Genomic DNA, 26,992 nt, shown 5'->3' with positions numbered 1-26,992 from the left:
GCACCCCAATTTCTTCTGTTTTACTGGCTTGAAACGTCTCTGAAGTTCGCCGCGAAAGAACAAGCGATATGGTCCCACACAATGATGCTCCCGACGAGAAGAGAAGCAAGAAGCGACGCCGCTCTCGCAAACATAGCGTCAGTTCCAGTGGAAGTGTGTCGTCACGCAGCTCGTCGGCCTCGAGCAAGTCCGAAGCAACACGCAGGCGTCCCAGCCATACCGGTCTAGAAAAAGATCCGACAGGCTCCGCGATTGCCGCGCTGGAATCGAACTTGCCGGTAGCCACGACCACCGCCCTTCAACTGCACGAAGTAATTCCCCCACGCGACAAGAGCCCTCTCAAACGGAGGCTGTCTTTCGCCGCCGATTTCCAGCGCAAGTCCTCGGACCCCAGGGAGCCTCAGCAGCAACTCGCTTCCGCCGACTTTGGTCCGGTAGAACCTCACGTTGCTACTCCCACTGCTGCTACGACGGAGAAGCCTGGAGAGAGCAACCGGCTCCCAGAGCAGAAGGACCAACAGGCGCGCAAACCAACATGTGAAACCGCCCTGCCAGCTCAGTCTCCGGAGTGCGCCGTCAGCGGTGCGAATACACTCCAGACGTTGTCCGCGACCTTCATCGAGGAGAGGGCCGAGGGCTCTCCGACACTCTCTGAAGGACAGCCGGAGCCACAAGATGGACGCAAAGTGAGCCAGTCAAGTCGCAAAGCGAGTTTATCTCACCAGCACGCTTCGTTGTCCTCTGTCCTTCAAGAACTTAACACCATCAACAAAGAACACCTCGAAGGCCAGCGAATCAAGTCAGAAGCTCGGAGGACCTCGTACTATGATTTGGATCGCGTGAGTTTCATACTACTTGTCACCTTTTTACTCTCCTACCCCCCTTCGTGCCGTTCCTCACAGTTTTGTGTCCAACATTTCCGAAGACAATAGTGTAGTGATAAAGAGACGAGAGCAGTTTTGCGTAGGCCTTGCCGGTTCAAATGCGTGTGAATAAGCGAAATATTTTTCTCGTATTGACGATGCGGTCAGCATAGTCGCCGACAGGCGAACAAGAAACGCGCGGTGCGCCCCGAGAACAGACACGCATGCAGGGAGGAAGCAGGAATGAAGGATGACATATAATGAATTGTTTCCTTGCTGAATCAGATGGTAATGGCCTCTGTGGTATTCCTTCAAATAAGTGCCTTTCTAACGGTTAGGTAGTTCCCCCGGCGCAGGACTCCCCTCCAGCGGAGAACGCTCTTTCGGGATCGTGGTATTTGTTTCAGCAGTAAATACGGTCTCTATAATGGTAGCCTCGGTATGTCCGCGCGAACGCTTGCAGTTGTGCTGCTTCCAACTTCTGTCAATCCCCAGTTGTTTCGCGTGTGGCTGATCGTCACTTTTTTTCGAACACTTCCGTTTTGTCCTCGGTGACCAAGATTCGCAGACCGAGTTCCGCCATCCCGTCGTTTCCATCAGTTGGTCGGTGGCAATGTTATTTGTGAAATTCACGCTGAGTCGTGGTATTGCTGATCTGGTAATAGTACGTGCTTTCCGTTTCTCTCTTCACAGCAGTCGCAACTAATCTTCCTCTAGACGAGCTCATTGCGATTACATTGAAGCAGTCCAGCTTGTCTGATCGTTCGTGTCGATTGCTGCGGTGGTTGGAATGAAGGTAAGGGACTTAGCTGATTCTTGTCTAGCCAGCCTTCTGCGCGGAGTCAGTTGTGTGCACCTTGTTTATGATGTTCCACTCCTAACAAGCAGTCACAGTCTATCAAAATGGCGGTGTCGCTTTTGCCTTCGTCGCAACAGGTGCTATGAACGTTGATGGAATTACGTCGCATTGCATCAATAGTCATCTTGTTAGGACAGGGAATCTGCTGGCTGCGGATCAGAATAACTTCCAGGGCTTCTATAGTGGTGGCATTATTTGTACCATGGAAGAGTTAACTATATCTCATAGCCTTATGCGTCTCCCTGCTTTCAGTACTCTTGGCAGGCTGAACGTAGTTGGGCCCTTTGAGCGTATATATATATATATATATATATATATATATATATATATATATATATATATATATATATATATATATATATATATATATATATATATCTAGATATATATATAACGTTAAACTGCTTTTCGTGTCTTTCTTTCCTATATAACGCTGGCCGCCTGACATTCCCGGTCACACAAAGGGCACGTGCGTTGTCAGCGTCGCATAGCATTCTTGACAAAAAAAATAGCAAGCGCACTTTTCAAGAAAAGAAACGACAGCAAGACAGATGACGATTCTGATGACGATACAATAATAGGCCCTTCACCGATGTCGGCAATGAGTAATTATTAGGGTACAATGACTACACCTGACGACGTAAACAGTGGTTGCAAGGAGCAGGTCTCTTCAGCGCATTCGCCTAGTGCCCCGCTGACGAGGATCTTAGGCCTCGTCGCTCCGTCTCTTTAGCTTGACCCCCTTACAACAGTGCATGTGCTCAGGTTGTGGCGCCAATACCGATATTCAATATCTAAGCAGTCTGCGTCTCATACAGCCATTTTAAATGAATATTTTCTCTGTGCGCGTAGACGGTGGAAGCAATACACACACGGTGTCCACAAATGATCCCACAAGTAGCGAAGAAAATTCGACATCAAAGCAACGAAATTTCCAAAAAATATTCCGAAGGTTTTTATGAGCAGTAGAAAAAGATTTAAAATTGTAGCTAGTTCGAAAGAAGAAAGAAACGTTCACAAAAGTGGTCGTTCCCTTGCATTCTAGAAGCTCGCTGTTGCATTGTTGCAGAAATGACTCGCATGAACAATTTCTTGGAGAGCGGGTAAATGTCCACCAGAACGGGCATGCTATTCTAAACAGTTACATTTTTCCTCATTCGTTATTGCAAACTTAATTAAGGGCATTCGAAATGTTAAGTGTAATCTGCCATCTTTGCAGCAACGCTCTAGGCGACATGTTGTCTAAGACGCGGCAAAGTGAAACTGCTCGCTCGACAGCCTAATTTCACGCATAGCTACTTCTTTCACCCTTGTTCTGTGGTGTCCTCTTCCTGTGGTTCGCTGTTGTGTGCGAAGCAAGAGGGTTTTGGTAACGCATGCAAGAAGCCAGGCTTGCTTTTTTTTTGTTAGTACTGACGGGAGGAGGGCAATTGCCAGGATAAAATCATCGCATCAAATATAATCCGCATGCTGATCAGTGGCCTACGCTAACGGCATTTTCCATTTTGTTCCAGCGTGCCCATTTGTTTAACGCGCCATGTATAAAAGACCCTTACAACTCCTCTTCCCCCCCCCCCCCCCCCTGACTGGAACAGTTTTTTTTTTATCTTTGCCTGTTCTTTTATTTCCATCAGCTTCATTTAAAATTAACGCTGAAAGGCAACGCACCATTCCGTGCAACCCTTCTAATTTTCATGCCAAACAGTGCTGTTCTACATACAACGCACGTAGCACACTTGCTATTCAAGTGTTTGGAGCATTCTGGCTGTTCGAAAAAAATTGCTAAAAAACTGAAAAACTCCTCATGGGTTAGTGCGGCACATTTTGCTTTAAATATTTTCCACACATAAGTAAAATCAAGGTAACTTCTTGGAAGAGAGCGGGTCTTTCACGAAATTTGTAATTTTTACTCGTACCAAAAAAAAAACAGAAGGAAATCGCATTGACAGATTAACACAAGTGCGCAGGGGTGTCATTTATTGAAGCCATTTATTAACTGAAAAAATCTGGGCAGCTCAGCAAAGTCCATCAAATCATGTTTGGTCACGCTAGAGACAAAAAAGGAAGAGCGGGTATCACGTTCGGTGCACATGTCCTAACCTATCTTCCCAGCTGCTCACCGACGGCGTAGACAGACAAGGATCGCGCGCTCTATTCTCAAGCCGTCGCATTTTAACCACTCAGCACGCTTTTGAATCGCATGTTTTTCCTTTTCCGTATTTCAATTTGGCATTTTATTAGTGCGCGTCTCTTCCTTTTTCACCTCTGGTACCGCGCCGCTGTTCTGCGTAGTTTTGCTAACCGCGTGTTTCCAGGCTTGCTCATGTTATTGCGCTGTGCTTGAAGCCATAGTGGCTGTAAGCAGCTAAATCTGCAATACTTGCGAACGCCTGCAGCACAAGAGCAGTGTAACGGAACACGAGTGGGAGAGAACCTGCGCAAAGTCATTTCTCCGGAAGCACTGACACATGAGAAAAAACAGCGCGCGGAACAAGTAAACTCTCGACGCTCAACTTGCTGATCACACTTGTCCTGCATTTTCACGGCATTATGCATGTGCGACCTCACTCACACAGTTTCGGGTCAGAGCATCCAGAGTTCATGCATGGCGCTTTGTGCATGAAGTTTTATAAGCTCCGAACAACAGCACTATACTGCTGGAGCTTCGAATTTTCACGCGAGACGCGTTTTGTTGCCGACGCAAAATATCTGGTGGCTTCGAATGCAATGCAATGTTATTATGGGCGCGACTGCGGGGAGGGGGTGGGGCTCCAGAGCCCGAACCCTCTCCGAAGTTTCCCCGAGGACAGGGGCGCAGAGCCCTCACCCCCCCCCCCCCTTCCCCGGCGATGCCGACACCTGCCCCACGCCCGCATGAAGTGTCATGACAGGGGTTCTGTTACCCACATCATTTGACGTTTCTTTTGAGTTGCCTTTTGAGTTTTCACTTAAAGTTTTACTCCGTTTAAAAACCTACTGCATCATTGTCGGTGCGGACGTTCACAGGCTTTAAATCATATTTTCGCTTTAATTCTGCGAATCCTACCAATAAGATGACAAGCGCATTAGAAGCACCAGCGGCGGCTACCTCATCCGTGCTTTATATCTTCATGTAGTTTTTTCTTAATTGAGAGTGTGAGCACCATGTACAAACACCATATATTTAAATACATACGAAGGAAAAAGTTTGTTATAATAATTCAAGTAACGCGGTAGCCATCTAACAATTATTTCTAATGACATGGATAGTCTATGGATAGACAACGAATCTGTTCCCGTATGCTTACCTCGCGTCAAACTATATTGCATGCTTTTTTTCATCCTGAAAGAAACCTGCAGATTTCAGTGACCCCTTCACCAGAGCATTTTATCAATGCCGTGTGAAATGCACTTGAATGATACGTGCCTCAGTATTGGTTTTCCTTCCATAGACAATGTTAATCACTCGTTAAATAAATATACATCAAATAATTTACATTTATGAGTGATGGAAACATCGCCACTTTCATGTAAAGGTCATAAATACATATATAATTCCATCCGAAACCCAAATGAGGCCAAACCGGATCCACTCGAAATCAGATCCAATAGGAGTCATGCGCAGCAGCGCTTATACCGGGACTCGCAGGAAAAAAAAAAGAAAAAGAGACTGCAAGTGCACCGCGAAGGCGACGTAGTATTACTGATAGCGAAGTCGAAAACAATTACCGGAAGGAAAATTACTACTGTGTAAATGCGTGTAAGGGCCGCACCCATGTAACAGCCTCACCACCAACTGCACCTTCAATATATATATATATATTATATATATATATATATATATATATATATATATATATATATATATATATATATATATATATATATGTATATATATATGTATATATATATATATATATATCCTTGTTTATTCCAACCGAGCAGCAATCGCTTTCGGTGCGCTGGTTCCGATCACGTTCAAGATCGAATTTTCGCGCACAGTGTACATTCGCGCGTCGCTACTAGATGGCGAGCGAAGACAATCGCGGAAGTGCACGGCGAATTTCATGCATCTAGTTAGAAAAATTAGGTCACATGGCCGGTCCCATGTAAGGCTCGTCAAAATTGCGAGAGAATACTGCAGTCCTTGCACGAGTCTGTCTATACGTTAATTCTATCGGCCATATAAATTGTAGGTAACATTCATTTAATAATTAAAATAACAAGCCTAGCCTAATGCACGGTCCAAGAAAACCTGTAAATATCGCACTGGATGAACGCGTGCACTGTCACAACGCCGGCATTATGAAGAAGGCCGCCAGCGGGGGCGAAAGCTTCGTGCAGCCGCGCGATTCACCTCGCGACTCCGCAGATTAGATTGATGATTATCATCTGTCTACCTTTATGTCCGCTACAACACGGCCTCTATCAACGATATCTACAATTACAACTTTCTCTTGGACTACGCAATCTGCAACCCAAGGGGCGCAGCCCTTACAAAAATGACTTTAGACTGTCTATAGAAAGTCTATAGACTTCTTATAGACGACCTTTCCTTTCTATAGATTTGGACTTTTGTTGATACAAAGTCTGTAGACTGTCTATAGACGAAAGTCGATAAAGTTTCGATTTATTTTTGTCTATACGCACTCTATAGACGGTCTATAGAAAAAAGTCGATAAGGTTTTTGCTCTTTTTTGCCTACTTCCCCTCTATGGACTACCTATAGACGAAAGTCGATACAGCTTCTATCTATTTTTGTCCATACTTTGTCTATAGACTTTCTATAGATGAAAGTCGATAAGGTTTCTATTTCTTTTGTCTACTCGCAGTCTATAGACAGTTTATAGAAAAAAGTCGATAAGGAGTTTGTTTCTTTATTGTATCCTTCCCCTCTATGGACTACCTATAGACGAAAGTGGATTACGGTCTCTATCTATTTTTGTCCATACTTTGTCTATAAAATTAAATTAAATTATGGGGTTTTACGTGCCAAAACCACTTTCTGATTATGAGGCACGCCGTAGTGGAGGATTCCGGAAATTTCGACCACCTGGGGTTCTTTAACGTGCACCTAAATCTAAGTACACCGGTGTTTTCGCATTTCGCCCCCATCGAAATGCGGCCGCCGTGGCCGGGATTCCATCCCGCGACCTCGTGCTCAGCAGCCTAACACCATAGCCACTGAGCAACCACGGCGTGTATACTTTGTCTATAGACTTTCTATAGACGAACGTCGATAAGGTTTCTATTTCTTTTTGTCTACTCGCAGTCTATAGACAGTCTATAGAAAAAAGTCGATAAGGTGTTTTTTTTTGTATCCTTCCCCTCTATGGACTACCTATAGACGAAAGTGGGTACATGTCTCTGTCTATTTTTGTCCATATACTCTGTCTATAGACTTTCTATAGACGAAAGTCAATAAGGTTTTTATTTCTTTTTCTCTACGCGCAGTCTATAGACGGTCTATAGAAAAAATTCCGTAAAGTGTTTGTTTCTTTTTTGTCTGCTTCCCCTCTATATGGACTACCTATAGACGAAAGCCGATACAGTCTCTACTTATTTTTGTCCATACTCTGTCTATAGACTCTCTATATTAGACAGTTAATAATAATAGTCGGCTAAGGTTTCTATTTCTTTTTCTCTGCTGGTGTATTGAATGTCTATATAAGAAAGTCGATAATATGTAATGCCGAGTTCCCATACTCCCCGCCCTCTGCGGAGGCGATGATATGGCACTGGTTCATGCGCGACCGGCACCGCGTGCAACCCCGGCGCGGCGGGCAAACCGTGCAGACTGCTAGTCGTCATTCGGTGCAGCTGCACCGAACGAGGATCGCGGCGGAACAGGCAACGTCCGAGTCACAAAGGTCTTCCAGGCATCCGAAGGCCCTAAACCTGGCTGCTTCCCGGACGTACACTTCGCGAGACCAGGTGGTGAAGATCAGATGGTGAAGAGGTAGTGAATTCACCACCCGGTCTGCCTCCGAGTTGTCGTGCACTTGCAGGAACCAAAAGGTCCTAAACCATTCCCGGAGGCACCCCTGGCCCTGTCTTCCTCCTCGACCTCGATCGTTCTGACGAGTGCACGCAGCAGGTCGCGGGAAGTTGCAGCCGCCCGCGCGCGCTGACATTCTACCGCACAGAGACAATTAACACGGCACCGCACCATGCACGCAGTTAACAGGAGGGGAAGATCGCAGATGATGATCGTCGCTATAGAACGGTGCCGGTTCCACTACCGTTAGCGACTGACCTCAAGCGCCTATGAAATCCTCGTCGTAGCCGTCGTTGAACTCCTCTTCTTCAGAATAGTCGTCATCGTCGCCTTCGCTGCCGCTGCCACCGGCCGGCGCCGAGCAACCACCGCCAGAGTCCGAGACTTCGCCCTCCTCCGGCTCAGACGATGGCAACGCGCTGCTCTTGTTCTCGGCTTCACTATACCACCCGAAAAGTGGTACTTCCGAGGCGCTTTCTTCGACAGCTCGCCTTTGCGTGCCTTGGCGGCTTTCTTACCGTCAACGATCCAGTCGTCGTCGCATCTTCGACGTCTCCGAGTCGCTCCGAGCCACGTGTGGTCTCCGTGCATGCTTCGACAAATTGTCGCGCTGATACAGTACTGCATTGCCTTGATGCAGTGACCGCGCCGGCAGGTCCCTTCTCCAACGGTGGCGCCGGCGAGCTTCAGCAGCGCGTAGGAGACCGCTCCGCCCCCGTGTCCCATGCCAGACCAGATGACGATGACGAAAAGTATCGATCGTAACGATGACATATACATCGCACAGCTTTTTTCTATATAGCCTCTAGCTTATTAATCTCTAACTGCTTATGCGGGCTCCAAACTACAGATGCATAATCAAGAACAGAGCGGATTAGAGATTTATACATTAGTAACTTTGTGTCTTTGGGAGATCGGGTTAGCGTTCGCCTCAAGTAACCTAATTTTTTTAGTGCTTTACTGCATATGTAGTCAATGTGTTTGGACCATGACATGTTATGCATAAAAATGACACTAAGGTCCTTATACTCGGAAACCTTATCTACTGTACGGCCATTGGACGAGTAACTGAAAAGAGAGGGGGAATATTTGTTGCAGAAAGACATCAGAACGGTTTTATTGAAATTAATGTTCATTTGCCAAGTGTTACACCAATCGCAAAACCTAGAAAACGACTCTTGAAGGCGATAATGATCATTAGAAGATTTAATCCCTTCATATAGAATGCAGTCATCAGCATAGAGACGGATGTTAGAAGAGCAGTGAATTGGCAAATCGTGTATGTATAATAAAAAAAGAAGCGGCCCAAGGACGGAGCCTTGGAGCCCACCTGATGTCACATCAACAGTAGCGGAGTCAGTCGAACTGTAAGAGACGAACTGGGAGCGAAATGAGAGAAAGCTTAAAATCCAGTTAACCAAATGAGGATTATTCAGTACAGCATTAAGTTTAGCAATAAGTTTAGAATGTAAAACGGTGTCAAATGCCTTCGAGAAATCTATAAAAATTGCATCAACCTGGTTGCCTACGTCAAGGTTAAATGAAATGTCATGCGTGAACTCAACTAGCTGCGTTGACGTGCTAAAACCGCGCCTAAACCCATGTTGCATGTTAGACAGTAAATTATTTGATTCCAGAAAAAGCATGATGTGTTTATGAATGATGTGTTCCAACATTTTGCATGACTGTGACGTCAGTGAAATTGGTCAGTAATTCGACAAACACTGCTTATCTCCAGATTTATAAAGAGGGAACACTTTGGCTAACTTCCATGAAGAAGGTACAGCCCATATGTTGCTGAGCGCCATATTATAGAGGACATCAATTAAAGGCATGTGTAATGAACACTTTTGCAAATTACATGGGAAGAAAAAATATGCTGGAGATTGCACTGCAGCCATGTTGTGGCCTTACTTCTCTGGGACGCAAAACATTTTTCTATTTTGCTCAAAACCACATGTTCGGGGACAAAAGAAACATTTTCTTTGTAAGCACCGAACCTTAATTCAAAAAGTATTTTTCTGTGGTCCCTAGCATCCGCGTTCTTGGTATGACCATAGAAGCCAACAGAGCTAACTCTACGGCTATCTCCAAGATCCTTCGACAGACCGCTAATACATCCAGACCGCTGAAAGCAAGAAAACCTTCCCCATCCCTCACCGCAAGTTAAACAGAGCACAGGCAACCACCCTTCGCCTGTTACAGACCAATACATACCCCTCCCTCACACGCTATCACACCATGTACCCCGACATCTACCCGAGCCAGACGTACAAGGTCTGTAAAACTCAATCAGCAACACTCCCCCACATGCTATGGGAGTGCAAACATCAATACCCAGACTTTAATCCCGTGACCTTCTCATTGAGATGGCATGCCGCACTGCACAGCTCCCATCTTGACGACCAACTCTGGGCGACCCAACAGGCCTACAAAGCGGCGAAGAGGCAAGACCTCGACGTCCCATCGTGGGAGGCCTAGGCCCAGCCGACTAAACTGCTGGCGCTCATTAAAGTTCACTCTCTCTCTCTGCGAGTCGTTCCCAAATATCTCTCACATCTACTGAGCCCAAAGGAGAATGTTTGTTTCAGAACTTTTGCATTTATTAATTAGTTAGTATAAAATAAGAGGACTAGTCATAACAAGAGCTTCTATCATGAAATTTTTTTTCTGAAGGGATTGTCATGGTCACAATTCTTGTTTTTGTTCAGACAAATGCCCGGTGTAGCCAAAATAAGCTGAACAAATTTCACCAGTGTACATTAAAAAGGTTTTTTTGAATACGGTACATTTGTTAACCAAAGCAAGAAAGCCTTGTAATTGACAATATGACACACATTTCTATGTTTCTATGTAATTTTTAGCATTTTACTAGATAGTATAGTCATAAAGAACAGCATAGAAGATTTAAGCGCACATGCTTGAACTTCAGTGAAACTACAGGCAACCATATTTAACATTTTAGACGGCTGTTCATGTTAAAATGGGGACCCTTAATTAATTATGAGCAAGGGGGGATGCAAGATGTACCTTTTCACGGTATGGAGGATCATATTCAGTTTTTCACCCAACTCTATCATAAAGTTGACAAACCGCCCTGTTCTAAACCGCTATGTTGTAAAACCTTGTGCGAAAATAAATGAACCCACACGTGAACAACAAGTGACACCAATAGTAACATCCAGCCAGCCGCAGTCAGTAGTAGCAAACCTTCCAGCTGTTGCTTCTGATGTAATATTTTGAAATATGATGGCATGCATAACTGTGCACACACCACCTAAAGGGGTAAATCTAATCGGTAGAGTTCCAAGAATTTCACTTACAAAGATGTGCAAAAATACAGAAAATCTGCCTCTGAAACATGCAGTTACTGTCATCATCATCAGCCTGGTTACGCCCACGGCAGAGCAAAGACGTCTCCCATACTTCTCTCCAACAACCCTGGTCATGTACTAATTGTGGCCATGCCGTGCCTGCAAACTTCTTAATCTCATCCGCCCACCTAACTTTCTGCCGCCCCCTGCTACGCTTCCCTTCCCTTGGGGTCCAGTCCGTAACCCTTAATGACCATAGGTTATCTTCCCTCCTCATTACATGTCCTGCCCACGCCCATTTCTTTTGCTTGATTTCAACTAAGATGTCATTAACTCGCGTTTGTTCCCTCACCCAATCTGCTCGTTTCTTATCCCTTAATGTTACACCTATCATTCTTCTTTCTATAGCTCGTTGCGTCGTCCTCAATTTGTGTAGAACCCTTTTCGTAAGCCTCCAGGTTTCTGCCCCGTAGGTGAGTACTTGTAAGACACAGCTATTATATACTTTTCTCTTGAGGGTTAATGGCAACCTGCTGTTCATGATCTGAGAATGCCTGCCAAACGTACCCCAGCCCATTCTTATTCTCCTAATTATTTCCGTCTCATGATCCGGATCCGCCGTCACTACCTGCCCTAAGTAAATGTATTCCCTTACGACTTCCAGTGCCTCGCTGCCTAATGTAAATTGCTGTTCTCTTCCGAGACTGTTAAGCATTACTTTAGTTTTCTGCAGATTAATTTTTAGACCCACTCTTCTGCTTTGCCTCTCCAGGTCAGTGAGAATGCATTGCAATTGGTCCCCTGAGTTACTAAGCAAGGCAATAACATCAGCGAATGGCAAGTTACTAAGGTATTCTCCATTAACTTTTATCCCCAATTCTTCCCAATCCAGGTCTCTGAATACCTCCTGTAAATGCGCTGTGAATAGCATTGGACATATCGTATCTCCCTGCCTGACGCCTTACTGTACACATATTAAAAAGCTAACTATGAGAAATGGTGACAATGGCAGGAACTCATTCCTTAAAATGAAAACATTAAAAATTCATTAGGATAAGAAAGCAATGAATGACAGATAAATTTACTAATAAATGAACCAAAACCAATCACTTAGTACTGCAGTATTTGAAGTAGGCATACTTCAGCAGTTAAAAAGACCAGAATGCAACACTGACAAAAATGTTCTATCATTTAAAAACAAGGCAATGCACTTCAACATTTTGTCTGGATTGACAGTGACAGTTTCATGTGTTCTGTCTACTGCAACAAACTTGTGTGGCAATAACTTCAGAACACTACCAGTCGTTTGCATTTTCTCACAAGTGACTACAATGTTCTTCGTACATGCCTGAGTATGTTGGTGACAATGGCATGTAAGAGCCATGCCCACAATGCGGCAAAACATTTCATCACAAAAAATGAAAGAGTTGACACGGCGAGATTTGTCTGCTGACGCAGCAGTGAACGTTAGACCCGAGTGTGACAGCTTTTTGAAATTTCCAGTACTCGTGCTAGACACTTTCTGCATTCCATGAACAACCACGCGTGACTTCAGAGTTAGTGCACTTTTCCGTAGCTTGTAGCCTTTCAACAAGCCTGTGATAAAGTTAGTGACACCCTCTTTAGATGAGCCAGCAGAAAGAGATGACGTGCACAGCTTTGCCACAGCTTTTGTCAAGCAAAATTTTCTCGAAACCTGATTGTGTGCGTACCGTGTACCTTTCACAAGTTTAATCAACATACCATTCATTGCTTCGAATGGGAAAGCAGAGTAGCACCACAATGGTCCCCAATTTTTTACGGTGTCTGCCAGATGGATAAGGAGGTGCGTATTGTATTTCATTTCTGTTATGCCATAGAGGCTCTGAAACTCTTTAAGAAAGTTAATCAACTTTTGGTGCACTTCGTGAAGCCTATCGAGAGGAATAGATTCAGCAAGCAGGAAATGCATAATGTCAACAAACTCTATCCAATTGGTGAAATATGGATTTGGCAAAAGACCATCTAGAACAACAGGTGAATAGAATAGAAGCCAATAGAGCCATTCTGAAGCTTTCCAGTAGGCTCGCTCTTCAAGTGAGCGTGGTAGTCTTCCAATTTCATGCACAGGCTGGAGGGATATCAGCCGTTGGTTCAGCTCCTTAATGTGGATGTTCAAATTAAACTTCTCCTTTCTTTTGGAGCCTAGCCACAGGCAAGTCACAGAGCGCACAAACCCCAGGCAGACTGCATGCATGTAGTCCACTACAAAGTTAGTCGGAAAAACAAAGTGGTTGAGTGTAAAGAGTACATTGGCCCCTTTTATCCCTTGGTTTGGTGTTCCTTGCACATCAGCGTTTCTTGCATGCTTTCTGAAAGATACAGCAGTCCTTTTCTTTGGCTGTCTTTGGTGAAGGGGGTACACTCTGCTATGCCCAGAGCCTTTTGCAACCACAGTTCCTTCACTCTCACACCATGCGCAACCATAGGCACCATTAAACATTGTCATGTTCATGACAAGTGTCCTGGCAACTGAGTCCACTGTCACTGGTCCAGGAAACACCCTTGTGGTTCGTGAAACCTTGTATTCATCTGTCCATGCAAAACCTGTGCTTGAAAGATGGTTAATTTCTTCCACAAAAGGCCTTAAAAAACAATTAATGTTTGGTTTTTCACGTCCAAACCAGATGGCACCAAGCAGCATATTATCCCATCGTTCATGCTCTGGCAACTCATTTACAGCTAGCTCTAAGGGCCACATTGAGTATCCTGAAGATTTGTACATAGGGAAGCCATCTGTGTTAATAGTCAGAGTAACATCAGAAGGAGACAGTGGCAGCCTACTATAACAAAGGCTTTGCCGAATGCTTGAAACATTATAGCTAGTTGATTTGGTTGCTTCAGAGCCCAGTTGCACTTTGGAACACTTAGACTCCAAAATGTTGCGTAATTGCTTCTCAATACTCAGGGCAACAAAAAATGAAGACTTTTTTTGCAGCTCCTCCACTGAGTATGTGGAGTCACATTCCAAGCACTTCAGCCCATTAGCAACATCTTTACCAATGTACACCTTGCAGTAGGGACAGTAAAAATGCTGCGATGGCGACAAGAGAAAGCTGCGAAATTGCTTTAAGAGAACAAAGCTTGTTGTTGCTGTGGCTGTGTCACAAGGCAGGTGCAGCTCAACAAGGTGAAGTAAATCTTCAGTAGCTTCTTTTGAAAGCTTGTGACGAAGGCTGAATGCTGTAATCATCAGGAGGCTTTCCTTTAGACTCAGCTGAGATCCAGGGTACAATGGGGTGCTCTGGAAATACGCGCAAGGCAACATTACCTTTAATGAAAGACGAAAACAAACTGACGCTGACAAATGCTTGTCAATACATGTCCATGCATAGTATAAAATTTTCTAAAGTTAATAGAAGTGTGCAGATATGCATCCCAAAAACATACGAATATATTGGCATGCTGAACACCAACATACATATAAGTTAGTTGGTGTTAAGTATGTTGGTGTTCAAAATATGATTTCCATACAACGCAGAACTTCTACTTGGTGGGATGTGCCTTAATTCAGCCCTAACCGTCCTCCATTCTGCGATTGTAGCACACTCCCTCAAGTAGGTTTGAAATTATTAGAACTTATTTTCTAGTTATATGCCTTGCTCTCTCATTTGTTTTGCAAACAGAATCAAGCTATACGTCTGTCCATGCAAGTAAACAGCTTAGTGAGACACTAGTGAGTTCACCTGCATTAGTAAAGTGCCTTCTACACAATAAAAAAAATACCACTCTTACCCCGAGAAGATGCTTTGTAAGCCAGAAAAAGCGCAAGAAGTAAAGCACTGCCTTCAAGTTCTTGCACTAGCTCATCGTGAGTTTATAGATCTTGGCAGATTCTGCTAGGACCTAGTTATAGCTTATTTGGAAAAGTGCAACCAAAGCAGCCAAACCAGTCAAACAATGCATGTGGCAAGTTTCGGGAACTTTTACGGAATCAGCAAGGCCCAATTAAATATGAAAAATACTTTGAAACCCGTCGTGTCACAGCGACATACTGCACTGAGGTGTTGGCGTGAAATTCTAAAGATTGATCTTTTACCATTGTTTATTGTTATAATCGACCTATTATAGGAAAAATCAACGAATGTATAGTTTCTAAAAGATATTTTATCACTCTCAAATGACTTCGAGTTTGTCTTTATAGTGTCCCTTAACAGACATAATTAGCTGTAGTCAAGTTTAAATAAAGATAAGGGCCAAACAATGAAAGCTTCCTTCCCTCAGTAAGGAAGCGTTCATTGTGGTGAGGCTGCCTTATGTCACTCAAAGATTCCTTACTGAGGGGCCCTCAGTGAAGGCTTCTTTGGTGTTTCCTCAGTGTAAGGTGGCTCCGAAGCTACCTTCAGGCGTCCTTGCGCCACTTCTGGCCCTGAACAAGCGCTTCACCTCACTCTTTGGCCATATGACGTTTGCTTGCGCACGTGTGCAACGGACATCTTGCCAGGCATGTTTGTTTCAGTTGCACATTCAGCATGAATGGCATTGCTAGGCACTGCACGACGCCGGCAGGCCAGTGTTGCTGGAACACATCAAGTTTTGCGCTAGAATGTGGTACTTTTTCACATTTAGTGAACAAAACTAGAAGAAAGCATCAACACATCTCTAAATTAGCACTTCAACTTAAATTGAGCAATGGTACAACGTCTCTTTATTGAATAATGGTGTTCACATAAACCTTTTAAGAGATGCTCTTGAACCCAGACGAGCGGAAAACGTTCCTTACTAAGCATGAGGTCGCGGGATTGAATCCCAGCCACGATGGCTGCATTTCGATAGGGGCAAAATACGAAAACACCCCTGTTCTTACATTTAGGTGCACATTAAAGAATCCCAGGTGGTCAAAATGTATGGAGTCCCCCACTACAGCTCATAACCAGATCGTGGTTTTGGCATGCAAAACTCCATAATTTTATTTTATTTTAACCATTCCTTACATATGAAGACGGTGAAGGGAGCTTTCACAGTAGGCTTGCTTCCTTCATCGGCCCTGCACTGTAAGTTGGCCTCACATAAGGTTTCTTGTCGTCGCCATATGTAAGGTTAGGCAGCAGTGGAAGGAAAGGAACATTTTATTGCTTAGGCCTAAGGGTAAGGATAAAACATGAAAACACCAGTGCCGATACTCTACAACTTCGATCACTGGTTTTAATGTGTGCACTTTTTGGCAAGTACCCCAGCGAAACTAGTCCAGCATGCAAGAAGTGCAATGCTTTGTATTATCTGCACAAAAATATGTAATTTGCGAAGTTATGACGTTAATAGAAATTATGGGGTTTTACGTGCCAGAACCACAATCTGATTATGAGGCACGCTGTAGTGGGGGACTCTGGATTAATTTTGACCACCTACGGTTCTTTAATGTGCACGTAAATACAAGTACACTCGTGTTTTTGCAAATTCACCCCCATCAAGATGCTGCTGCCATAGCTTGGATTTGATCATGCGATCTCATGCTTAGCATTAGAACACCAAAACCACTAAGCAACCACAGTGCATAAGTTATAACATTTAGTCTTTATAACAGTGTAAATGTAGATGTTTGGCAGCTTATAAGCGATAAGGAACAATCGAAAAAAAAATTAATTGGGTGTCGTATAGTAGGGGTTGGCCAACTAAAATTTGGGGATGGCCCAACTTGAACTTTGTGCGTGGGCCAAGCTGAAATTTGTGGGTGAGCCAATCGAAATTTGTGGGGTTGGCCAACTTGAAATTTGGGAATTGTGGGGAGGGGGGTGACGTGAAATTTGGGGGCCTGCTTACGCATACTTGATGACTCCAATGGATAATTTTTCCTTTTTTCCCTAAAAATAATAAGCAATTACAAATTCCATTGTTTGCAGCATACGTCCGTGCATACAGATACAGAACATGCACATATCTATGTACCTGTCTCTCGTCGCATTCCGGTTCGTCAGCACCGCTGTCGTCCGTGTCGCTTGAGGAGGAAACGCCGCCGTCACTGGATTCTTCGGATGAAAGGCATTCGTTACCATGGTCATCTCCATCACCACATTCTTCTGTGTCGCTGATGTCATCGCTTAGTGCCACATCGACGGACGAGGCTTGCGACGTCCGCGCTACGCCGGAGGTTTCGCCGCACGTTTCCGATACAGCTGACGTAGATGCTTCTGCTCCATCAGCAGAAGCGCTGGAACCTCGCTGTCCAACTGTAGCGCTGTCACCGGGCGGAAAGTCAGCCGAGCGAAGTCGCAGCTCAGTGCGCCCCGGCACCGTTGCATCAACGTCGTACAGATACTTGCGGCGGCGTTTCGGCATGTTTTTTCCGAGTCAGGCGCGCTCATGCGTATAGGACGTAGGATCGGTGAAGGAATTAATGTGCGGCCGCGACACTATATGTGTACGTACAATATACGTGAGCGCACTTTAACAGATAAGCTGGCAGGCTTTGACTCCTCGTCGTTGCACAGAATAATGGTGGCGCACGAGATTCGGTCATAGGGGTGAAGAGAGAGAGAGAGAGACGTACAAAAAGAGAGAAAAAAAACGCTAGGAGTTAGCATAACGTCCCTCGGCCGCAAAACCGGTCCTCAACTCATCCGAGGTAGACGCGCCTTACAACCGTTACGAGAGACCCCACGAACAAACTTCGACCCGCGCGGGTCGAAGTTTGTCCAAGGCCGCCTTGGACGGCGCCGTCCAAGGCGGCCGGAGCCCCCGATGCACCGCGCATCTGCACGGCAGCCTCGCGCCCCGGGAGTGCCTTTTCCCCAACGGTTCCGTGTTTTCCCGCCTTATACGATCTCAAATTTTGGTAGTAGAATGGCATAGAGTGGTGATTCGCGTCGGCACGCGGATCACCTGCGACCAAGTCTACCCCCGCATAATTAGCTTTCAACACATGTGTGCGGCTTTACATATGTTGTAGTGTAGGTGCTATAACTAAGCAAGTTTCGCCGCATGCATCCTCATTCATCAACCTACGACTCTGCGTTCGGCTGAGACCATTGCTCTTGGATCATCTCTATTCTATTCTTTATGAACGGCGCACGAAAGAGTTATATGCGCTTAAACGCTCCATCTCAAGAGAAAGCACAAATCAATTTGGTAATGCCGCAAAGTTCTGTCGCTATGCCCATGAACAGAGATCTTGCGATCCCTGCGTAGGAACACGCGGCGTGTGTTTTCACTTAAAAATGCTCTCTGTCGTCGCTTTCCGAACCATCCTGAAACCAATTCTGAGCCGTAGGCCAGGACTTTTATTCAGGCCGACCTCTCAGCTTTTCTATGATAATAAATCTGTATCCATTTCGCGATATATAATTAATATATGCCACAGCGGCTGTACGTACCGGCTATTCGGTCACATTTCTCATTGTGCAATTCCACAAACTAAGCAAATTAGTGCAATATGTATTTCCGGACTGCGTGGGTTCATGTCGAAAGTACTTAATCGCTTGGGAAATTTTCATGAGAGTCTAAGGTGACTGTTTCATAATAAATTTTTATAGTAATCATAATTCACATTCTCCGGGTCGAATCCCATCGTGTTCACGAGCGCCGGTAGAGCATGCACGATGGCATCCCGAAAAGATACACCGACATCGTAAGCCACTAAACTGGGTAGGAGGAACTACCCATCCCCGTATCCCCAGCTGACAAGAGAAGAGGCGGTGATAATCTGGGAACTACAGACCCGCACATTCCCGCACGGCACCCTGCTGCTATGTATCCTACGACCTACACTTACAATTAAGTGCGCCTTCTGCTCTACCCTCTACCTCAAGGTAACAAAATGTGGGCACAACTCGTCGATATCACGCATCTCCGGAAAAACCGTCGAGCCTGTGGGAGACCCAGCTGACAAGCCCGAGCCCTGAAGACCAGTATCGTCTGGTGAGCAGGGTCAAGCTATCGGGTCAGGCCCATGGTGTCCTGGACTAGGAACGCCAGTCACCTCGTACGGTTCCACGGTCAGGTCATTTATATAAATAAAGTTTATTCCTCCTCCTCGATCCTGATTTACTGACATGCTCAGATTTGGTCCCTTCTCGTGCATGATGACGAGGGCAAATATGTTTGCCTCAAATGTCCACTAATTTAATGGAAACAGGCTAGCAAAATTTAAAACTGTACCACGAGAAAATAATGCGAACTTTGACCAATATCAGTTATGCAATATGTTCCGATTTCACATTCCCCTCCCCCGCTTCCCATATCATAGCGGTGGTGCTCCGCGATAATATAGTTGCGCTGTTACTGACCTGTGTATACACAAGTCATGTCACTAAATATTTTTACAGTGGCAGCCGTAATACTTAATTATCCCTATATATAGCAGTTAACGAAAATGTGGATACGCCAAAATCCGCCACCCTCTCGTCCTTGTATGTCTTTGGCACAATATCTTTTCTCAAGCATTATACGAGTCAACTCATGCAACAAGTTTTATAGCTAGTGCTTTCAAGACAATTTGTTCTCGCAAGAACTAAGGTTGATTTTATTGCCCACAGTAGTAGTTCAGACCACAAAGCATAATTTTTATTAAAACTTAAAGTGTCACTGGACATTGCCTGAGCAAACTTATTACTACACATTCTTTTTAACGGCAAAAAAGGCAGAGTATGCATACTGATATGGACGTAGATCCGTGTGATAACAAAGGGACGCGCAAACACCGTACTGCATTGGGGCTTGCACTGCGCGAGCCACATCGGTTTCGGTTTCGCGTCTGCCAACTGAGTTGTCAACAGTTGCGTATATATAAATAAGAGACGTTACGATTGATAATTTACAACATAAAATATTACATCATGATTTTACGCGAGGTGTTAATTGTGCTACTGGTTCTCGTTACGAACCATAGACTACTGAACGCGATATTCGAAACTTCAGTCATAGAGTGCAGTTTAGCTACTTCGTTTGGCGGTTCTTTCTGATCGTCGCCAAGCTGCATAGTCGCGGTATCGTCGCTCTGCTTGCTGACCCGTCGCGTGTTTGTAAGGTTACTGCGAAATGACGCATATTCTCGTAAAGTGGGTATGCATAGACGCGTGGGACGTCTACCCGATCAGAAGTCTTGTGGATGTCGAGGCCGGGCGTCGCCTGATCGAAAATCCCGCCATCGTCGACTGTATGGCGGGAAGAGTGTATCGAGTCCAGTGTGCGCCGGACGTCGAACCGGACGAGGCGTTCATTATCGGAATCGGTGAGTGCCGCACGGTGCTGTACCTGCTGTTTCTGTTTTACGCCACGTTGCAGCATGATATTAAATAACACTTCCTGCGCTTCTCTGCGAAATATTTATTATTATTAGGATCGGAGAAGTCAATGGAGAAACGCCGCAACGGCATCCCAGTCAACGTCGGTGATATTGGCGGCCGGCTGTTACCTGCAGTAATGGTAAGTTGTAGCGGTGCAGGATGTACGAACTCTTGTCTAAAATGCTATTGTTGCATTTTTGATGATACCAGTGTGATTGATCCCAAGTGGCGGATATCGCGTAGTTTCGGAATTACTTAACCTCACAAAACCAAAACATATCATTTTTGCTACGCCGAGTTTGATACCATAAAATTATCATGTAAGTGCCGGTAACCTAACGCAAAGCCCCTAGTAGCGTTTTAGATACACGGCAGCGAGTTTTGAGTTGCATGTCACCAGCTTACCACTATGAGGAAGATCAACAGAGGAGCTCGATCCTATCTAAATACATGAGTAAAGAGAAATGTTTTTTTTTTCAGCAAACACTGCAGAAAATTCGATGTGTTCGTTGGATTTTAATGAAGTTAAATTCTAGTGGCTTTTGGTGGCCAATATTTAGGCCATAGATTTTCATATAATTATTGAAAATCGCCAACTTTCAGAATACCAAAGTATCAACTTTACTAGTACTCTTTAAAGAGCCCCTCACTGGGCCACGTAGAAAAATTTTGGTTGTGCGCCGGAAGTTGTTGCATGCTCTATGGATCATTCTACCGCAAGAATATTTCAAATTGGTTCATGAATAGTCGAGATAGAGATATTTCAGTGCTGTGAACCGATGACTTCAGGAGGCAAGCGTTCTTCCATACCAGAGCTGGAGGAGGCCACGGATGCCTGCTTCTTCTTTCTCGAGTTTTCTGCTGTGTTTGAACCTATGAAACTATGAACTCCCACAACCAAGTTTTCTGACCCCCTATGGCGAACTCTGCTTTCGTACCACTACATTTTTTGTCATTCCCCTACTTTTCTTCAACTAATCTTCCAATCACCTCTTGATAATCTCTATTGCGGACATGTTTACTTTTCCCCTGCTCTCGCTGAACCCAAGAGCTTGAAGGAGGCCAGTGGTGCCTAAATTGACCGCTTGGCAGATGTCTTCACATTCTAATAAAAGCATGCACCATCCTTTCCCATCAGTTTGCTGTTGTCAGAAAAAGCTCCATAATCATCAAAGCAGAAGCATGAACAGGACTAAAGTCTTATTATGGAGTTGCTACAGTGAATATCAGGTGTACTGTGCCTCTGTGTATTTGCACCACTACAGGAAGCAAACACAACAGGAGCCTGGAAAGCTGCTAAAGTGCCATTAGTCTGGAGGCACTAGTATAGCAGCAGTCGTGCTGCCTGAGGTACAAGGAGCACTTGACTAGCGCCGAGCCGTAGAATACGAAGTTGGGGACCTTGTAGCCGTCGAAAACGATGACTACCGTTTCGCTATTCTTGATTCGCTTGGCTCCCAGGGCTAACGGATTTCTCTCGTTGACAATGCTTCTGTCCAGGTCGGCCTGGCTCTCCGACACATCAATTTGACGTATGACACCCTTGCACGTGGCGTGCGGTGCGGCTTCGTAAGTGCTGAGTTCGTACTGCTTGATGCCCAGGGTGATGCAATTCATTTTTAGATAAGCATCTGCATTATCGCGAGACGCGGTGCTGAGGACGATATTATTTTGTGTTGCGTTGGTGCAGACGATGTCATGGCCAGCTTGCTCGGACGTGAGTCCTGCCGCGGCGGCGACGGCCCGACCAAGCCGAGCGGAGCCCGTTTTCTGAACATCCAGACCACCCCTGGGGCGGGCGATAATCTTCCAGTGTTCCTTCGGGAGCTGAGGCATTCGCGACGACTTGATGATCTTGTGATTTAGGCTAATGGGCTTTCTGCTGCCATTGAGACGCTCGCGGTGCCCCTGGCTGCTTGCCGCTTCATGGGTGCTGTCGCGACGAGAGACGCGCAGGGCGGTTTTCTTGACAGCGGCGGAGCGCCAGCCGTGCTCTTCACCAAATTCTTCCGGCGGAAGATCGTCTCCATCCGTTACAACAACCATTCTCTCTGCCATGACGAGGCGGGGCTAACCCTGCCCGGCGAGCGCTGGTTAGGCCTTGCCGTCAGACTGAGGGGAGCGCGGCGTCACGGAAGAGAAGCAGCTCGAAAAACCAACGAAAAGGCCACCCACCGTAGAAAAGTTGGTATCTGTGGGTTCCTCTTTTCCTTATGCATCCGTCGGTGCAGAAATCATACAGATTGAGATGAATTTCTCAACGAAAATATCGAAGAAAGCAGGAGCCGGTGTGGGCACGGCCGTACTACTCTGAGGGTAATGAAATAAATAAATAAATAAATAAATAAATAAACCGCATATAAAGCTTTGCTTATATCGATTACCACAGTGCACGGGTTCCGTCGATGTTTTTTCTTTGAGGCACGTATGTAGGGAAGGACCACCGAAAATGTTTTCGAGCATGGAAATCGCGAGACAGCCTAATGTTATTCGGACTGCGCTCCACACTGTGAAACTTCAGCAGCCGGTGTCATAATTCCGAGGACTAGTATACCAACTGCTCCTTTCAGTTGGAGGGCAGCGAGGCTCGCCGTAAACAAATGTCGTTTTTTTTTTCTCAATCCGGTGCCTCAAAAATACCTCCAATCGAGGATGCTTGTGTGAAAAGCACCACAGAGCGTGCGACGCACTACCTGGAAGTGCTCGAAGTTGGGAGTGCGTAATGAAGCACGTCGTGTCAAACCATAACGGCTGAAACCACAGCATTGGTGCTACTGCACCCTAATCTCGACCCCAGTCTCCGTTAAGTCACCGCGAACAGCACAGGTACTGCTGGTTTGCTGACGCGACAACTGAGTCGAGCAAACACTGGCTGTAAGCATACGACAAGAAGAGGCTGAGCGCTATGGCTACGTTCGCTGGCTCGTTCCAGAAATCGCTGGAAGGATACCGCTGCCGCATGCAAGCACTGAAATTCTGGCCTATAGATCATTCCACGACAAGTCTCTTCGCCATAGCGGCGCGGAATTCTGTCACATGGGAGCCGAATAGCGAGCTAAAAATACCAAGTAGTGTCAACGCATAAGCCCGGTTTTCCTGGGTAACCTCGCCAGCGTATTTTACAATATAACACCGGCAATGGTTGCTCAGCAAAAGGACCCAAATCTACATAATGAAAGGTGAGAACAACAAATGGCCTGCGTCATTATCAATGTTTCTCGGATTACGTTCATGCCCGAGCGGCAGGTGTCGGGATATTCACGTAAAGAAAGCAAAAAATAAATTGAGAAGCGCATGTGCCTTCTTTCTGGTAAGATGCACGCGCCCTCACTTTTTCTCAGCATGTAATTTTGTTGCCAGGATTGAGTGAGATATTTCTTTCGTGCTTCATTTTACAGGGGCAGCGCGGTTCACGGATAGTGGTCAGAGTAGCAGGGGTCCCCATCACAAAGCAGCAAATCCTCCTCATGGCCATCTTAATTTTCATAGTGACAACCGTGACAACCGCCGTCGTCATCCTGTACAGACGAGAGCAGGAAACTGCTCCGACAAAGCCGTACTGCAAGACCAAAGATTGCCTCGATCACGCCTGGCGCCTTACCGATAAACTAAACAGCAGCCTCGATCCCTGCCAAAACTTCGGGGCTTACGTCTGTTCCGCTTGGTCCCCACCAAAGGGGTACCTTGAGCACTCTAACTCAGCCATGGATGACGTACGGAAATCTTGGTTCCCACTGTTCGGAAATATTCATAGAGAAGGCGCCAAGATAATTCGGGTTGGCCACAAGCCGCTAGTCATGTACGCCACATGCATGGGCGACAGTAAACAGTACGGCTCGAACGTGGATATCTTCTGGAAGTTCCTAAAGGAGTGTAAACTGTCGTGGCCGGAAGAGCCAGAGCTAAGTGAGACCAGTGCCCTCGATGTGCTGATAACGCTCGCGTTCAAGTGGCAGGTTTCACTCTTCTTTCAACTGAGACTACTGCGCTTGGGACCCGCACCGAATTGGCGTTTGACTTTAGATCCAGACCCACTCGTACCGCTAATGTACCAGCATCATCTCACGATCAAAAATACCGGCGGATACGACAAGTACTGGGCTGCGTTCTTCTACACTCTCAAGGGAAGCTATGACAAGGACGCGACGATAAACCAGACGCTCATAGAGACAACCATGGTGTTGGAAGGGGACGTCTTTAGAAGACTCCTATTCGCCATGCGTCCACTTGGAGTCCAACAACTACTGGTGCCAATCGAAAAGATTAAATTCTACACTCCGCCTCTGGACTCGAAGGAGTGGCTACGGGCATTAAAGCAATTAGAGCTTCAGCCTGAGATGGAATCCAACGACCAGGTTCTCATAGCCGACAAAAACTTCTTCCAGACCATGGCGGCCGTGATGGCCTCGTACACGGACACCCAGCTGCTGTCCCTGATTGCGTGGTCTTGCGTGCAGCTCCTGGCACCGGCAGTGGATTTGCAGCTGCTGAAGTACCGCTACGACCAAGGCGTCATACGTTACCGGCCATACTTCTGCGAACGTTTTGTCGAGACCGCCTACCGACTCCTCGTGGTTGCTCTCACCTCTGTGTCGCGCTTGTCAAGACAGGAACGCGCCGTCATCTCAGCAAACTTCGACCACCTGGTTGCAACTGCCAGCGCTTTGGTCAACGCCACAGACTGGCTGGATGCCGAGAACCGACAACTTGCCGCCGTGAAGCTGGCTTCGACAAGCCTGCAGCTGTGGCCCCCAGAGCATTTCCTGGAGAACGAGGCACTCGACCGCATGTACGCGGCTTTTCCGAGCGCCGAATTGCCGTTTGCGGAATATTGGATCCAATCGAGTCGGTCTGCCGCTGATACGTACCATGCGAGTGCCAATATCGACGTATTGAGCTACGTGGTCAACTACGAACTGCCGTATCTCTTCTACGATGCTGCAAGCGGCGCAGTGAAAGTAGCTGTGGGTGCCATTACTCCGCCCCTGTACTACTCGGACGGGACCAAAGCTATGTTCTACGGAGGACTCGGATTCTCCATGGCGGTGAATCTCGTCGCATCCATGGATAAACAGGGACTCCGGTGGCATCCAAACGGCACTTTCGGCGACTCCTTTTTATCCCAGTAAGCGTCTTTAGCCTAGTTTTGCGAATGTGATGATTTTCACTTCTACAAGGCAGGGTATTCCAGAACAACACAGATAGACTACTTTCCTAATATGATAGACATAATCAACCCATTATTTTTGCTACTTCGCCAAGTTACAGCTTATGGTGATGCGCCATCGTTGGCCATAACACGATTGTTTGAACTAAGCTGGCCTTTGTAGGTAATTGTGCGAAGAAATTTCCAGAATGAGTAAGGAGTTCCGTTTGCCTGTAATAGTAGACGGATGTTCGCCTATAATGATAATCGAACTGGAAGAGCTAGTTTCTGGACTGATATATGACTGAAGAACTTTATATCGCGATATGCTCTCAAGTACGCACGACTGCATTTTGAAATAGCTGAGAAATGTTTACAGAGTGAAGCCACGCAAACACTATACGAAATACACATTGTAGAAGTTATATGAAAGCGCATCGCTGCATCCACAATGTGCAAAAGTGCAAGTTTTCTACCAGAAAATTTTCCGCTACACGGATGCGAAAATGCTAAATTATTAATCACAATGGCGCTCTGAAATGTCCTGTTTTACTTAGTGCTCTATGAACGCCGCACCTCCGTTTTGTTATAACCATCAAAGATTACAGTACTCTTCTTTACAGCGCCGCTTCTCGAGCCTTTGAAGACCGGAACGGCTGCCTGGCGACTGCAGAGGAGGCTCCCGTGGTCGACTCCCCCACCTATCAGACCCGACCAGGCTCCAGGACCAGCATCTTTCCCGAGATTCCCGCGCTCGAAGTGGCCTACGCAGCGTACAGGCGTTCCATCAGCGAAAGCAACGACGACAGTCCACAGGGTATTTCCCGGAATCTCTCGGGCGATCAGGTGTTCTTCATGACTTTGTGCTACATGACGTGCAGCCTTCCCGGAGCCGTGGGTCCGCACACGGTGGACTGCAACAAGGCTGTGAGCAATTCGGAGGCATTCGCGCAGGCTTTTCAATGCCCCTACGGATCAAAAATGAATCCCAAGAAGAAGTGCACATTCTTCACCCGATGAGTGCGGACTGGAAAGGATCCAAATCACGCGCGATGTTTACCACGCCACAAGTGTGAACGTACAGAATATACTTATCAGTGTGAGACAATATACCTTTTGCCGGGACCTTGCAATGCCTTAAAGTGTGCTCGCTGTCTTTTCCAAAGCGATGGCGATCTTTGCATGAGGGCGTCAGCAGTGCAACTGGCACTTCGTCTACGTGCCTTGTTCTGGCGTACGACGCACTTTAAGATAGTGACGCGTTTTATTTGGACGTTTCATGGCGGTCGCGTTTGTTTGTTTTTACTTCCTTCTTATTCCCCGTTCTTCAGCTCTCTGACTTCTTTTGTATTTAAAAAGTTTACGTTTAGTTAGCAACAGTGTGCCTATCTGGGTGTGTCAGACTTCGAAAAACATTGACGTCATCTGCCGCGTTTGCGGGCTGTTTGCACTTTTGTTTAATTTTTGTTTGCGAAGGCGGATTAATCAACGTGTTTTCGAAGACAATGTCCAATGTATTACTTGGCTGTGCTTAAAAGGGATTTTTTTTAATTCATAAAGATTTTCTTTGTAA

The 26,992-nt window shown here is 45.9% G+C and overlaps 2 protein-coding genes across 2 annotated transcripts in view; both read left to right on the top strand.

Annotated features, from left to right (window-relative positions):
• LOC135908975 (membrane metallo-endopeptidase-like 1) overlaps positions 1 to 26,992 on the top strand; it is a 144,345-nt gene that overhangs the window by 86,918 nt on the left and 30,435 nt on the right. The window lies entirely within an intron of this gene.
• LOC135908974 (endothelin-converting enzyme 1-like) lies at positions 8 to 26,992 on the top strand. Its single transcript, XM_065440834.2, has 3 exons — positions 8 to 839; positions 23,672 to 25,398; positions 26,043 to 26,992. The coding sequence occupies exons 1-3, from the start codon at positions 69 to 71 to the stop codon at positions 26,437 to 26,439; spliced, it is 2,895 nt and encodes a 964-aa protein (XP_065296906.1). The 5' UTR covers positions 8 to 68; the 3' UTR covers positions 26,440 to 26,992.

The sequence above is a fragment of the Dermacentor albipictus genome, chromosome 2 (assembly GCF_038994185.2).
Source record: "Dermacentor albipictus isolate Rhodes 1998 colony chromosome 2, USDA_Dalb.pri_finalv2, whole genome shotgun sequence".
Taxonomy (NCBI): Eukaryota; Metazoa; Arthropoda; class Arachnida; order Ixodida; family Ixodidae; genus Dermacentor; species Dermacentor albipictus.
Note: the sequence above shows the minus strand (reverse complement) of the source record. Positions and strands in the feature narration are given on the sequence as shown.